General features: G+C 66.2%; 1 protein-coding gene across 8 annotated transcripts in view; it reads right to left on the reverse strand.

Moving 5' to 3' along the window:
* Nucleotides 1-15,362, reverse strand: part of VAV2 (vav guanine nucleotide exchange factor 2) — a 152,009-nt gene that overhangs the window by 20,194 nt on the left and 116,453 nt on the right. For 5 of the 8 annotated variants that reach the window (XM_032307820.1, XM_032307821.1, XM_032307824.1 and 2 more), the window contains 10 exons: nucleotides 10,436-10,535; nucleotides 9,413-9,508; nucleotides 8,740-8,808; nucleotides 6,979-7,065; nucleotides 5,037-5,122; nucleotides 4,261-4,393; nucleotides 3,261-3,275; nucleotides 2,185-2,294; nucleotides 1,172-1,273; nucleotides 667-755 (listed from right to left, as the gene is read on the reverse strand). In XM_032307820.1, the coding sequence (XP_032163711.1) occupies nucleotides 667-755; nucleotides 1,172-1,273; nucleotides 2,185-2,294; nucleotides 3,261-3,275; nucleotides 4,261-4,393; nucleotides 5,037-5,122; nucleotides 6,979-7,065; nucleotides 8,740-8,808; nucleotides 9,413-9,508; nucleotides 10,436-10,535 (887 nt within the window). The remainder of the gene's footprint in view (nucleotides 1-666; nucleotides 756-1,171; nucleotides 1,274-2,184; nucleotides 2,295-3,260; nucleotides 3,276-4,260; nucleotides 4,394-5,036; nucleotides 5,123-6,978; nucleotides 7,066-8,739; nucleotides 8,809-9,412; nucleotides 9,509-10,435; nucleotides 10,536-15,362) is intronic. The other 3 variants (XM_032307823.1, XM_032307822.1, XM_032307818.1) reach the window with 1 other exon arrangement.

Below are 15,362 nucleotides of genomic sequence, written 5' to 3' on the forward strand. Positions count from 1 at the left end.
CCCCAGAGGCCTGCCCCCCAGAGGAGCCCGGGCAGCCTGGACGTCAGTCGGGCAGGCTCAGGTCGCCTCCCCTCCCCGAGCCTCAGCTTTCCCCCGACACGCGGGCACGAACAGCACAGGAGCCGTGTAGGTGCCATGTGTGCGTGTGTGCGTGTGTGCGTGCCACGTGGGCACACTGACGTGGCCGTAGCCGTGGCTCAGCAAGGCCAGACCCGTCTGAGTGCAGGAGAACCAGGGGTAAGGAACAGTCATGACTGGCATCGCTCTGTGATCAGAAACCACGCAACTGCCATGCCCGTTCCATGCCCGTCTGGGGTGGAGGCTCTACACGTTTAAAACCGGAACGGGGCCGGGTGCAAGAGGCAGAGAGAAGCACGGGAGCCCCCGGTGAGGAGGGAGCGCTGCGGCACGGAACGCCCACTGGCGGGACCCCCTGGTGTGGGTGAGCTGGGGCAGGTGTCCTCCCCTCTGCGGGCCCTGGTCTTTCTCACCGGGCCCCTGCCCTGTGGGGTGTCGGCGGTGGGACAGGAGAATGCCCAAAGAAGGCCAGGCAGGAGCAAAGCACAGGGGCAGCTGTGAACCGGGGGACCCACAGCTCGGGGTGGGTCACGGGCGCCGTGTCAGCCCGGGGCTCATGTGCGGGGGGCCAGGAGGGGAAATACTCACTGATCTTACAGGGGGGCGTCACTTCCAGACACTCCTTATGTGCCCCGACCCCACACCTGGTGCACAGGTAGCCCTGGTAAAAGGTGCCCCTATGGGGGGGGGGAGACAAGAGCACGACTCTGAGCCAAGGGCGTGGCCCAAAGACCACCAGGCCCACCTCACCATCTGCCCCACGGATCGCCCAACCCTCGAAGCCCTGGTCCCGAGACCCTTGCCCTCCTGGGGGCCCGGTGCCGGCTCCCCTCCGGGACCTCTGCTGGCCTTGCCAGGCTGCTGTGCACAGCAGGACGGGGGCACCGCGGGGACAGCCCCTCCTTTCCCAGCTGGATCCAAACACCCAAGGGCCCGGATGGTCAGACACTGAAGGGACCCTCCCCAGCCCCTCTGGGCCCAGCACAGGGCTGGCCTGGGGGGCGGAGGGGCAGGGCCAGGGGGACACAGAGCAGACACAGCACCGGCTCCCTGAGGGCGGGCAGGTAGGGGCCGGGCCAGAGGGCCGCCTCACCTGAGGAACATTCTACAGGCTTTGCAGTTGGTGGTCTTGTCAAACGTGTACATCTGGAAGCTGTGGTGGTTGGCATTGGCTTTGTCTGGCTTGATGTTGGACCTGACCGGAGGGAAAGAGGCCCGGACGCCCTGAGCGACACGGAGCTGGGGCGGACCTGGGGGCCAGCCAGGCTCAGGAGCAGGCCGGGCTGGACGTCAGGAGGCCAGGCCTCAGGCTGGACCTGCCCCGACAGCCCGGGCAGAACGAGGGTCTGGGTGGGGGCTCCCGGGCGTGCGGCGCGGGCACGTGCTCCTTCGGGGAGGACGGTGAGGGTTTCTGGTAGACGGGTCGCTACTCAGCCACGTGCCCTTAGGGATCTCACCGTGCGCAAGCCTGAGATGTAAAATCTGAACAGGCTTAGCTCAGGGGTGAGCCAGGAGGCTTTAGGGGGCATGCGCGGCTGCCGGGTGTTCCTCCCCTCCGAACACGCCCGCGGCCAGACGGCGCGAGAGCTGGATGCACGGGAGGTGACAAAGACAGGCCAGACGGAGACGCAGAACCCGAGCGTGCTTCTCAGGGAGGGGAGCACTCCTGCCTGGGGGCCCCCGGCCTGCCTGACCCTAGGACCCACTCTGGCCTCAGCGGCCGGTGTGTCTGGGGACCCCAACGATCCCTTCTCTGTTGGATGTACGGGAGCTCCTTCTAGATTTCGTGGGAAGAGCCCTGTGCCTGCACAAAACGGTGGCCGTCCCGCCGCCTGTAAGGCGTGGGGGACGTGGGTCACCCGGCGTCCACCGGTGCCGCAGCCACCCCTGCCCCTCACTTCCTAGCTGGCCGGCCGTGCCAGGCTCCGCCTCGGGGCCGCAGGGGTCCCAGGGGAGGGGCGCCGGCCCGGGCAGATTGAAAAGCAGCGAAGGTGCTACCGAGGTGAGCCCGGGTCTCGGGGTGACACGACCCGTCTCGGTCCCGGGCGTCTGAAACCGGCCCGGCCCGCGGGGGTGCCAGGGCGGCCACGTCGCTCGCGCACTCACATGGCCATCTCGAACTGCTCCATCCACTTCCGCTTCATGTCCTCCGTCTTGCAGAAGAACTGGAAGCCCTGCTTTCCTTGCAGGTGAGTGAGGTAGAAGCCGTAGGACCACTGCGGGAGAAGGGGCAGGCTCGCGGCTGGCCTGCGGGCGCGCGGACGCACGCGCACCTGTGTACCGGGCCCTCGGCCCGCCCTGAAGTGCACACGCGTGTACGGGACACTCGTGCCCGCGCACGCACATGCAGGTGTTTAGTGCGCATACCAGGTACTCTGCCTATGAGTGCACGCGTGTGTGCATGTGTGTGTACCAGGCACTTGTGCACACCCAGGCGTGCACACATGTGTGCCGGGCACTCGTGCCCGCGCCTGCCCATATGTGAGCGTGTGCGTGTACACACGTGTGCACACACCCTCTAACGAGATGTTGCGGATGCCGCTCCCACCCGCTCCAAGCTGTGCCCTCCGCTGAACTCTCTGTGGGCTCAGCAGGCCGGTCTGCGGGTCCCCAGGGAGCCTGTGCTCAGAGCCGCGCCGGCCCTTCCGCCACCTCCCGCCACCTCGGTGCACCCGCTTTCAGCTCCCAACTGGGAGCCTGAGACACTCCCTGCTCTGAAGGGAAACGACCCCGAAACCAGGGCTGGGAGCGCCTGCGCCGGAGCCGGCCGTGGCTCCCTGGACCGCCCGCCAGGCCCGGCCGCCTCCAGAGGCGTTCGAAGGGGCCTGGGAAGAAGAGCCTGGAAAGTCTGAGCCGCTGGTGTTGGAGAAGATGGAGGAGACCAGAAGGAGGGAGGAGACGGGAGGGGGACGGGGGTGGGGGTCGGGGAGGGGAGGGGAGAGGGGAGAAGGGAGGGGAGAAGGCGGAGGGGCCAGACGGCCCTCCTGTCTACCCCCAGCGATGGCAGGAACGCAGGGCCGCGTCCTGATGAGGGCACAGGGCGCAGGACGAGGGAAGGAGAAAGCCGGGACCTGGCCCTGCGCGGGCCCAGCCGGGGTCCCCACGGCCGTTCAGGCCCGGAAAGGAAGGGCTGGCGGGGCCCTGAGCGGGTGAAGGCCGAGGAGGAGGACCCAGGCGCTTACCATTTTCCCGTGAGACTAGGAGGCATGAGGAGAGAGAGGACAAGGGAGACGCGTCATTAAGTCTCAGCCTGGCCCAGCGTCAGGGGCCACAGCCCAGGACCCGCCACCGCCAGGGGCAAAGGCTCCGCCTCCCCGAGGAGAGGGGCCCGGGGCCGAGACCCAGGAGGGACTGTGCCTGTGGCCCCAAGCCTCAGGAGGGGTTCTGGACGTCCGAATGTCTGAACTGTCCATCAGGAGGGTGGGGCTGAGTGGGTCGCCCCCGACAGCCCTTCCAGGTGGAACCTGCATTCTGTGTTGCGAGCTCTGAGGTCCAGAGTTGGGATTTTTAGCACACTGGCTCCTGGCCCCCAGATCTAGCAAGGGATGTGCACAGCAGGTGCTCAAGCCCTGGGGCACAGTGGCCTCTGCCGAAGCAGGACTAAACCAGAGGGGGAGGCAGCCGCACCCAGCATCCCTGGTCCCACCTCCCAGAGTCAGGGCGGCACTCTGCAGCACCTGCGTGTGGCCTCCCCCACCCCAGGCCCTGGCACCGCCCCCAGCAGTCACAGCCCCGCCCCCACCCCAAGAGCCACTGCCCGCCCATTCCTAGCAGCCATGGCCCCGCCCCCAACAGCCTTGGACACCCCCCCCCACCAGGCTGGACATGGAGCGGACACCCCACAGTCAGCCCCAAGCCCCCACCCAAAGAAGGCTGCTTCCGGCAGGGGCCAATGTGGGCTGCGTCAGACGGCCCCAGTGTAAACTCTGGCTCTCCGGAGCCACCCTGCAGCCCCTCCCCCATCCCATGACGCCCACCCCAGGCCGGAGTCAAAGACACAGCACAGAGCCGGGTGCTGTCGACAGAAGGCACAGTGACGAGAGGGTGACAGAAGGAAGGCGGCCCCTTCACTGCGCAGAGCCCCCAAGTCGGGGTCAGTGCTGACCTCCACTCCGGCTGACCCTGCTCTCGCAGCCGCCCCGCGACAGCTCCCTCGGCCCCAGCAGGCGCCCCAGGGCCCACCTTCTTGACGTCCTTGTTGTTCATGGGGTCATCGGTCATCTTGTGGAAGAGCAGCTCGATGACCTCCTTCAGCTCGTAGCTGTAGCCTCTCCTCTTGCAGACGATGACCACCTTGTCGAACAGGAACAAGTACCTGGCCCAGCGGGGCGGCCAGCGGGGTGGCCAGGCGGCCGTCAGCGCGCCCAGTGGCCGGTGCTCTGAGGCCCCGGGACAGCCTGCGACGGGCGGCGGGCGGGCTGTTCCCGCCCCCAGCCTGGCTCAGCTGCCTCCTCTGAGCCCCCAGCAGGTCTCAGCCGCTCCCTACACCTCCTCCAGGAAGCCCCCCTTGGCTTCCCACCCCCATGGCTCAAGGTTCATATGGGCTCCTCAGGCCTCCATGCTCCATCCCCCCAGTGCATGGGAGCCCCAGAGGGACAGGCCCCCTACCTCCCGTGGCCCCTGCCACAGCCCCAGGCCTTGCGCAGAGCAGGTGCACGTGAAGGGCTCTGGACAAGCGGGCAGTGCCTCGCAGGCGCACGGCCGCTCTGCCTCTGGCCGCCCCGGGGGAGCCTGGGAGCTCACCGGCCAGGGCTCTGGCTGCCCTCTAGCCCAGCCCAGGGCCACGGACGAGGCAGCCGCTGGCGGACGTGGTGGGGATGGTGTCGAGGAGCAGGAAGGAAGCGCGTGAGGCGGAAGCACACGGGGCCGGGCGGACAGGCGGCTCTCTCCGCGGGAAAGGCTGCTCCCAGGCCGCTGGGGAGCGGGGCCCGACTGCAGCCCGGGGCCAGCCCGCTCACCTGTCTTGCTTGGTGTGGTTCACGATGGAGCGGACCTTCAGCTCCCCGTCGATCTTCGGCCTCCCGTACTCCTCCAGCTTCACTTGCTGGAAAGAAAGGGCCCGGCGGTCAGCCCCAGCGCCCCAGTGGGGTCCCACCTGCCCCGCACCTCCGCAGAGAGGAGGGGTGGCAGCCCAGGGCCCCTCCAGGTGCGCTGCCTGTGGACGCAGATGACAGAACCGGGTGACGCGAGCCGGCGGTTGCTGGCTGGGGTGCAGGTCGGGGCGGGAGAGGCCGGTGGGGACGGGGGACGGGCCCTGCCCCAGCCGTGCTGCGGGAACAAGGAGCGATTGACGGCCTGGGTCATGGCAACAGGCCGCCCTTGTGTGGAGCCCAGAGCCGGGCCCCAGTAAGAAGGGCCAGACGCCCAACCCTGGGAAGCCAAGCTGAGGAGAACAAACGGGGCCTATCAGAGGGAGGGCGGCTTCCAGTCCAAACCCCCTCTGGTCGGCCGGGATGCCCGACTGGCTTGTCTCTCCCCTCTGCTCTGACTCAGAGAAGGCACGTCTTGACGCATGCCCTGCATGGCTTGCAAAGAAACCGCCTGTCGGGACAGGAAAGGGAAGAAGGGAATGTTCCAGCACACTGACGGGGAGGGCCGTGGTGCCATGACGGACGGTTCTCAGCGGATGTCTGGGTTTTCTGAATTTTGCAGGAGCCGCCGGGCCGAGGCTGAGAGCAGCACAGCTCCGGGGTCACACACGGTGGGGTGAGCCCCGTGCCCATCTGTCTGCCTCCGGGCCCCTGCTCCGTCTCCTCTGCCTGCCCAAGGTGGGCTCGGCAGACACCCGCGGGCTGAGCATGCACCCTGCCCCCAGGACCGGTCCGCACCTGCTCGCCGCCACTGTGTTCTTTTTGTTATTTAAAGAACACGATGACTCACTGACTCACATCTTAGAAACTTCAAGAACACCACGACTTGCGTCGTGTACCCCTTAGAAAGCATCAAGGATCCCCAGGGAAAACATGGCAGCCCCGGACCCCGCGGGGGCTAAGGCCACAGCCAGGGTGCTGGGCACCTCTATCCTTCCCTCCTTTACACGTGGGCATTTCTAGCTCTTCCTAAAAAGACAGAACACTGGGATCACATCATAATGCTGTTTGCCCAAGCTTCCGTGTCGATGTGCCCCGGACAGACTCACCCAGACTCTGCCAGTTCAGGGGGCCAGGCAGGGAAAGGGTCGGGGGCAAACCCAGCGGGCTCCGCCGGGTGACTCTGTACTCAGGCGATGCTCGGGGAGGTCTGGGATCCCCGAGGGTGGGGTGCACACACAGGGGTGCTCAGTCCCTGCAGGGCACGGCACAAACGCCACAACAGAGCGCGGCCCGGCCGCAGAGGTCAGCGGTGTCGGGGTGCGGAAAGCCGACACACCCGGCAGACCTGAGACCTTGCCGCAGGCTGGCAGAGAAGCAAGAGTCTGCTTTCTGGGACGACCCAGCTCCTCTTCCTGGCAGGCCAGAGTGGCTCACCCGATGCCCCAAGGCTGAGCTTCTGATGAACCAGGCTGGGGAGAGGTCGTGGGAGGCCTCAGCCCTGACTACTGAAGGGAGGGGGAGGGGAGGAGCCGAGGGCCGCTCGGGGACAGGGCAGCCTAACCTGCCCCACTGTCCCTCCTGGGCACAGCGGAGCTCCGGGCGGGCAAGGAGCCTCAGGGTCCCCCAGCAGCCACAACCTTGTGTCCTGAGTCCAGGCCAGGGAGGGCGGGGGGTCAGCACTTCCTCCTCCAGCACCTGCCCCTCGGCGAGAGGCCACCTCTGTGCGTGGCTGCGCCTGCTTCCCCGACCGGGACGGAGAGCGTAGGGTCCCCGCCGGCTTATTTAATACGGAGATCGTGGAAGTTACTTCTGAAACGTGCTGTGGGGCCCTAATTAGCCTCCACTCTGGAGAATCGGCCACACTTACCAGGTTTTCTATGGAACTCTGGAACTCGCTGATTTTCTTCAGGGTCTCCTTGTCCCGCTTCACTTCGTTTATGTACATCGCTAAGTCCTGAAAGCAACGGAGGCGGGGGGGGGGGGGTTAGCGGGCCGACCCCCAGCCCCAGCCCCACGGTCGGGGCACTGCCACCAGCCACCGCAGCGGCAGGCCTTCGAACCCCACCTGACACACCGGCAAACTAAGACCGGGAACCGACCCACAGGCTGCGTGTCCAGGGGTGAGAGCCAAGCCCCCGCCTCCCGGAACGGCTTCCCTCTGCCCGGCCGCTCGACCCCCCAGCTTGGACTAGAAGAAAACAGCACCTCGACCTGAGCAGCTTCTCGGCTCGGGGGGGGAACGGGCACCTGGCAGGCCCCGAACTCCCACGGAGCCGCGCAGACCTGGGTGACCCCGCGGTCCAGCTCTGGCCGTCCACGCGCCGCTGCCCTCCCGCCGGCCACCAGGGGGCGGTGCCCGCAGCAACCCAGGCGGCCAGCACCAGCCTGGGGGCTACGGGACCCAAGCCCTTACGGAGAATCCAGCCGGAGGCACTGACCCCCCAGCAGGGCAAGCTGCCTCGGGCGGAATCCCTGAGCCGGGCGGGGGTGGGAGCCAGTTCTAGCCTTGCCTCAGCACCTCCTGCCGTTCCTACAAGGAGCGCCGGTGAGGCAGCCTGAGGCAGAAACGTTCCCAGGTGGGCCTGGCTCGACAGCAATGCCAGGGTTAGGTTAGGGGATAGGGTCGAAGCCACAGAGGGAGGTGGACCCCTGCCCTCTGGAAGGAGCTCACCCAAGAGGGTACAGAGGTCAGCATTCCCCCTGGGAGGTGCCGGGGACATGGTCGTCCCCCTGCCCAGCAGCAGCACGGAGGGGACCTACCCTTGCTGGGCACTGTGCTTGGCTGGGGACACAGGTGACCATGATCAGGGAGCAAAGAGCACAGAGGGGCGATGGCATTGTCCTGGCACAGCCACCCCCAAGGCGGGGACACACCTCCTGGGAAAGGTCACCTTGCAAAGACCGAGAGTGTGCAGGACACGGCCAGGTGACAGGGAGGAGGTCCAGCCCGAGCCCACAGAGACAGAAGAGGGAGGGGCACATACAGGAGTGTGGGGGTGGCCGAGCCTCCCTGGGATTGAGGGCATGCATGGCAAACACAGCTGCACAGCCAGGCACGTGGGAAGCCTTAGTCCGACTCGGCGGCAGTGGGGGAGCCACAGAAGGCTTTAGAGCAAGACGGGGGGGGCACCCATGGAGCTCTCTTTCCAGGGACTTATCTGCACAGTGGCTGGCAATGACACAGTGGGGCGGGGACAGGAGGTGGCGTGGCGGGGTGAGGAGGGCATTTCAGATGCAAGAGCCATAGGCCGGGGCAGTGGGCAGCACGGGGCCAGACGGCCCAGACTGAGTCCAGTGCCTGGGACCAGGCAAGAGCCGTGGTGGGCGGTCAGGACAGCAGGAGGAAGGGGCGCCCGGGGAAGTCGCCACAGGTCGGGGAGGTCAGGGACCTAGACGCGTGGGGCGAGTGCCTGAAGCCCCCACAGCCCACCTTCTCTGCCCTGGGGCAGCTCCCACCCCTACCTGCCCCCCCCGCCCCCGCCGCCCCTCTCCTGTTGTCTTCCCAGGAAAAGCGTAATCTGTGGTTACAGAACGAGGCTTGTCAGCGAGTCCCGTTCCGGTCAAAGCACCACACTCGGTAGGTGAAGCCCCACGCTGGCCTGGACCCTCCCTGCCTCAGTTTACCCACCTGCATGGCTTCCAGCGCTTCTTTGAGCTGCTGCCTCTCGGGCCGATCGGCGGAATGGCTCAGAAGTTCCTGCAGGGGCGAGAGAGATGTCCAGGACGTGACGCAGACACGCTGCCCTCCGTCCTTGACCCCCCCACCTTCCAGGCACAGGGTGTGGCTCAGAGCCAGGCCCTCAGGGTCACGTCCTCACCCACCGGCCCCGGATTCCAGTTCAGCAGCCCAACCCAGCACAGACAGCAAGCCCTCACCCAGGGGACACACTGCTTCGCGAGGGGGTGTCCCCAGACCTGCTGGGGAACGGGGAGCCCTTTAAAGCAGCATGAAGCCAGGCTCTGGGCTAACGGTGGCGGATGAACCCACGGCAGACACGACTGTCGCTCCCCCAGGCCTGTCTGGCCGTTTCCACCGTGGCTACCAGGAGGCTCAGAACTAGGTGAAGTGACCCCCACCAGGCCACTCTCACTCCTGATCTGGGGACACGTTTCTGTCTCAAGTTTTCGGCTCGCTCACGGATTTCCATCCCAATTTCCCTTTGTCCGTTTCCGGTGAAGCCCCGTCCTGACAGATGCCACCCAGGCCGTGAGGACGGATGTGCTGACTCCTCTCTCACGCCGGCCCAAGACGGCCCGTCCCCGCCGCGGCAGGCGGCCCCGGAGCTCGCGCACGGCCTCACCTTCAGGAGGAGGTGGTATTTGAGGACCCTCTGCATGGGGACCACCAGCAGGTCTTGAAGCTTAAACTTCCCGTCCTGGACCTTCAGCGTGCATTCCTGGCAACAGGAGAGCAGCAGGGGATGAAGACGCCGGCCCGGGCTGCTGGACCCCAACGCTCCCGTCCCGCAGCGGAGGCGGTGGGCAGGGGCGGACCTCAGCCCTGACCTGGGGCCCAGGTGTCCGGTCCCTCCCTGGCCCAGCTCCCCAAACGGGAAGCGTGTCCTGCAGGCCCTTCCCAAAGCAGGTGCACACACATGGACGGGCTCCCCCGAGGGCGGGCAGGGTCCCACGGCCACTCTGTAGCCCAGGTGTCTGCAGCGGGCACCTGAGGGCTCTCGGATTCAGAGCCAGCCCCGGCCAGCCTCGGCATCCTCAAGGAAGCCCTCTCACACGAGGCAGGGCCACCCCCAGGAACCAAGGACTCTGCAGTGACTTCCCAGACACACAGGCATCACGCGTCTCCAGGGCACATGTCCCCCAGCATTGCGAGAGCAAAGGGTCCCTGCACCAAGATTCACCCTGGAAAGGTTGACCGGCTGGACGGGACACAGGCATTGCCGCCTTGGGGAGCAGCTCAGCTGCCCCCGGCAAGGGGGATGAGGAGAGGGGTCCCGGAGAGGGGCCCACATGGGCGCTTGGACAAGCGTCAGAGATTGGCCCTGAGCCTGGGGTGGGGACAGTGTTGGGAGGGAGGTTCCTGGGCTCCCAGCAAACATCCGTCTCCTGCGGTCCCCAGGGGTCTGCATTGGCCGGGCTCGGGGGTCAGTCATTGCCTCTTGCTGCACTGGATCTGGCCCCAGGGGTCTGCCTCGGCTGCACGCAGGGAACTCGGGCCTGGGACGGTGACCTGCACCTGCGTCCCCGCCACAAGTGCACAGGGAGAAAAACCCCCGAGAAAAGCATCTCCAGAGACTGTCCCGTCGCTGCCCCAGCCATGGGCGAGGCAGGGGCGGTGAGCGGGGCAGCAGCCGGGACGCCCTCACCTCGACCTTCTGCCGGACGTCCTCCCGGCCGGCGAGGAGCTGGTTCAGCGTGTTCTGCGCGTGCTCCATGTGGCTGCAGTAGTCCCCGTAGATCAGCAGCCTGGAACAGCGAGCGAGCGCACGGGCGCAGCTTAACGAGCCGCTGCGGCTGCGGGCCACGCGGAGGCCCCCGCGGAGGACGCGGCACGTGTGCGGCGAACGGGTGTCCCCCGTGACGGCTCCTCACATCAACCCGCTTCGTGGCTCTGCTCTTTCCACGTAGCTGCCCTCTCTGCTCCCGAAACAGTGCCAGGCAGAAGAGCTGCCGAGACGCTGGGAACGAGGGGCTCCCCCGCACCCAAGGAGGTCCCCCTCAGGACTGGGTTTGGGATGGGCTCCTCACCGCCACCCCATGCTGCCCCTGGGAAGGCCGAAGCCGGCCAGGAGAGAAGCCCCTGCCTCCCCAGAGCTGGGGGACCCCTGGAAGGTTCCGACTCCTGCCGGCAGGCTCTGAGCACTGAGGCGCATCCTGGCTCTGCGCCTGCCTGGGGTGGTGGTCCCCGGGCTGACATTTCAGGGTGTGGGGACCCGGGGGTCAGTCCCTGTGGCTTCCATGTGACACCGACGCTCTCCGCCCGAGTCCCAGGACCTCTTCTCTCGGGACATGGTGACGTCAGCCCCGAACGCTGCACGGCGGGGGTTGGACAAGGCCGCGCAGGCCCGGGGTGCAGGGAGCAGCCTCAGGCCACTCTCTCCTGCCCCCGACACCCTCGGACACCATGGCTGACCCCCCTGCAGACTTCACAGACCGAGCCCTTGGCACCAGGAGCCCAGCACTCTCCAGGCCTTGGGTCACTGGCCTGACACTCCGGCTGGGACGATCCTGTCGCACGACTAGAGTCGGCCCGGGAGGACCACGCGGTGACAACAAGCACGACGGCCACAGCTAGCGCCTCTGGGAGCGGCTCGTGCCCGGTGTGTCACACACACCATCCTGAGCTCTTCACCCATTTATAAAGGGAGGGGCCGTCAGCACCATTCTTCAGGTGGGGAAACTGAGGCCCCGGTGACCTTGCTGAGAGTCACCCGCTGATAACAGGCGAGGGCCTGGCTGCCAATGCAGCTTCTTCGGGAGGCTGGGCCCCGTCCAAGGCCTCCGGTGACACCCCTGCCAGGGAGGCGGTGGGAGAGAAAACATCCAGAGGCCACTCCCGGCCTGGCTCTGGGAGCTGGGGACGGTCTCTGGGACGAGTCCAGATGGGCTCAGGCCGCTTCTCTGTCTGCTGTGGACACTGCCTCCTGGGGGGCAAACTCGGAGCGTGTTTCCAACCCAGCGAGCCCGTGACTTCAGAGCGGCCCCAAGGTGGGCGCAGACGGCTTGTGGTGGAGCCCCTCCCGGCTCCCGCCCACATCCGGGCCACACTGGACCTGTGTGCCATGAGGCTCCCCGGCATCGAGAGGTTGAGATTCCAGGACTCCAGCGGGGGGCGGCCCCGGCCCCGGGCCTCACACCGAAGCCCACCTTCCCTTCCGCGGTCAAGCAGAAGGTGCCACGGCCGCACCCTGCCACACTCCAGCCAGGCACGCTTTGCATGAGAACCTGAGCCCCGGTTTCCGCTTAAACGAGCCTGTTATTCAACTGAAATCGGAGTATAAAAGCTGATTAAATCTCATCGTGTCTGGGAGCATCTGGGAGGCTGGAGACTCCAGGGTTCCCGTCAGTTGCTCTGAATGAGCAGACCTGGCGACGGCCCTGCTGCGCCCATGGAGGGAAGTCTGTGCGGCTTCTCCTAAGCACGGGGCCCGCGGCGCTGGAGCCGGCCCAGGCAGCCTCAGGGGCCCCCCTCCACGTCAGCACACCCTGGCTCATCTCGGCCCCAGGTCTGTGGCGAAGACGGTGGATGGAGTGGCCCCCCGCTGTCCTCACAGCGCACCCCGGAGCCCCACACTGTACTTGCAACCTTCTCCGGCGAGCACACTTCTACTCAGCCCTCAAAACCCTGCCCCATCGTTTCTAGCCCTGCAGCCTTTCCCCTCCCAACTGTGTCCCTGGGTCTAGCGAAGAGAGACAGAAAAGCAAGGAGATGGGTTGGGGGCCTCTGGGCACAGGCCTGTGCTAAGTCGAGTCAGAGGCAGCAGCGGGCCGTCCCCCTCTCCACGCGGCTCTGAGCTCCGCAGACGGGTCCATCTGTCCCCATATCCCGGCATCCAGCCTGGAGGCCTGGCGGGCTCAGGGGCCCGACACGTGGCTGAGTGGCTACGGCCACACCCCACCTGCCTGACCACGGGCAGTGCAGCCATGGTGGTTCCCGGCAAGCAGGGGGGCCCAGCGGGGAAGAGAGCAGAAGGAGGTGGGACCAGGGCGCACACTCGCACCCCAGCTCAGCCCGGCCTCCCAAAACTTACTCAACAGTGTCCCTGAGGCTCTGAGACGTGACATGACTTCTAAGGTCGCTCCCAGCAAGGGAGCATCAAGGCCAGACCCCTATGTGCATCCACGGGTCCCCCAGACCAGTCTTCTGGTCCCCACATGCTGGAGACCCGGGCCACCCCAGTACTGAGCTCTCGTTCACCTCCGCCAACCCCGTGGGTGGCCTGAGATGGAGACGGGCTGCATGAGGGCTGGGCGGGGGCACAGGACAAGGGACACCGGGGGCCACCAGCAGCTGGCAGAGGCACGAACCCTCCTTCCCTAGAGCTCCAGAGGACGCGCCACCCTGCCCACACGTGTATTTTGGCCCCAGAACTGAGAGGGGCCATTTCTGTCGGGACCGTCAGGCGTCTCACCGCCATCCACAGCACACGCTCCGGGCCCTGCCGCGGGCCACACAGGGAAGCAGCTAACGTAGTGAGACTCGCGGGCCTCAAGTCTAAGCACAGCATCTTGTGCTGTTGAGAAAAATTACCCAGCTTTTGGAATTAAAGCAACACACACATGCACGGGGCTTCGTTCACGGTTCGAGGTCTCAGAGCGAGCGCTGTATGGCCCGCGTTCCTGCACCCCCGGCCCCGCCGGCTCGGCGCACCGGCATCTTGTTCCGTCCTCTGAACGCACGGTGTCAGCCTCCGGGCCCCTCACTCGTGCACCGGCGAGTGACCCGACCCTGCTGTGTGTCCGCATGACGGTGTCGTGAAACTTCCTGAACACGCAACTCGGATCCCACTCCGGGGGCAGACGTGAGTGTGCGGGGCGGCGGGGGAGACCCGCCCGTCTCCTGACTGGATCCCCTGCTCCTTGTCACGAACTCCAAACTCCCACGGTGCCAACGGACCGGGCCAGAGCGGGTCCCGGACACAGGAGGCGCTCCCGGGTACGCACCAGACACGGGACGGAGCCGGGACCCCGGCCGAGTCGCCGCCGCTGCTCCAATCCCCGACTTCCGCATCCGGGCAAGGCCTGGAAGGAGGGGGCCAGAGCCCCCCGGGGCAGAGGGCCTCACGGGGCTCGAGGAGCTTGGACACGGGGGCTCTCCCCGGCAAGCGCTGACGGGGTCACCCAGCTTCCCTGACACCCTGGCCCGTGGGCGAAAGACAACCAGCGTCCGTGTCACCCGCCCTCCGCGGCCGAGAGCACACAGCACAGAGCGCCGGGCTGTGGCAAAGCCTTCCTCTCAAGGCTCCTGGGACCTGGGCGGGTGGGGACTTGCCTTCCGTCTTATCCTGACGCCTGCTCTTCTTGGAAGCACTTGTGCAAGGCTCCAGGGAGTTCCACCTAAGAGCTACATCCCACCTTCCCGCTGGGCCACAAAGTGGCTGTGGAGGGTCCCCTGGGTAGTCCTTTGACCTGACCCACCGACCCAGCTTGGCCAACCCCAGCCACAGATGAAAACCACGTGGCTCTCTGTTACATTCACATCTGCAAAATGCAAACCTTCCCTCCGTGAGGGCTTGTCCCCTCAGGCCATGGCTAAGAGGAACATCTGCTTTGTCTGAGAACAAGGGCTATACTGACTGCATTAATGGAAGTATTAGCTCCAAAAAGAGGGAGGTGATTATCTTCTGCCACTCGGTTCTGGTCATACCACACTTGGATGCTACTGCCCTTGATCTGCGATGAGCTGCCGGGTCCTGTCCTGAGAATTCCTCAGTGGCTTCCTCCTACCCTCATAAAGAAAAATCTAAGTCCCTACCTTGGCCTTCCCGTCTCCTACAGAAGCCTCGGGTCACACCTTGGATAACCTCCTCTTGGCCACTTCCGCGTCTGCGCCTCTGGTCTCCGCCAGTTCCTGCTCCGGCCTCACCGCGGGGCCCTCGCGGCGGCTTCTGCTCCCCGCACCTCGCGGTTCCTTGTCTCTCAGCCTGGCCCTCAGCGCCCCACTCCTCTCCCCACTCCCGTCCTCCCGCTTCCTCTGTCCGTGAACTTGATTCTCATTGTCCCTCCCTGCCCGGTGAGAGCTGAGGCTGTTCTGTTCCGCACACAACAGGCGCTCTATAAATGCTTGTGGGCTCGGTGTATACATGAGCCTCAGGACCGTAGACTCAGAGATTAGGAGGCAAAGGGGCAGAAAAGACGGATGTGGGGACAGACTACAGGGACAGGGCATGGGAACTCCAACAGGACGCAGCCAGGCCCCTCCCCAAATGGGCCCCGACTTAAGCCCGGCCCCCGAGGCCTGCCGGGTAGAAATGACAGTCCTCCCCACTGGAGCAAAGCCCAAGAGCCAGGGGAGGCCCAAAGCTGTGCGCAGAGGCTGGTGGCCTTGTTAAGGGCGGGCCCGGCACGTGGAGGATCCCAGGGAAGGGCAGGTTGTCCGTCTGTCCCCCGGCCACCCAACCCCTCACTGCTGCCCCGGGGGCAGGTCCACAGGCCTAAGAGGCAGCCCTGCGTGGTCCGTGGCCTCCCCCCGCTCTGGGCAGAGGAGACAGGTGCAGTGGGCCTGCCTCCGGGGCGAGGCGCGTCTGACGGCTCCAGCCTGAGTTGACCCCCCCCACGGGCTTGCAGCCAGGT

Source organism: Mustela erminea, chromosome 12 (genome assembly GCF_009829155.1).
Source record: "Mustela erminea isolate mMusErm1 chromosome 12, mMusErm1.Pri, whole genome shotgun sequence".
In the NCBI taxonomy this organism is placed as follows: Eukaryota; Metazoa; Chordata; class Mammalia; order Carnivora; family Mustelidae; genus Mustela; species Mustela erminea.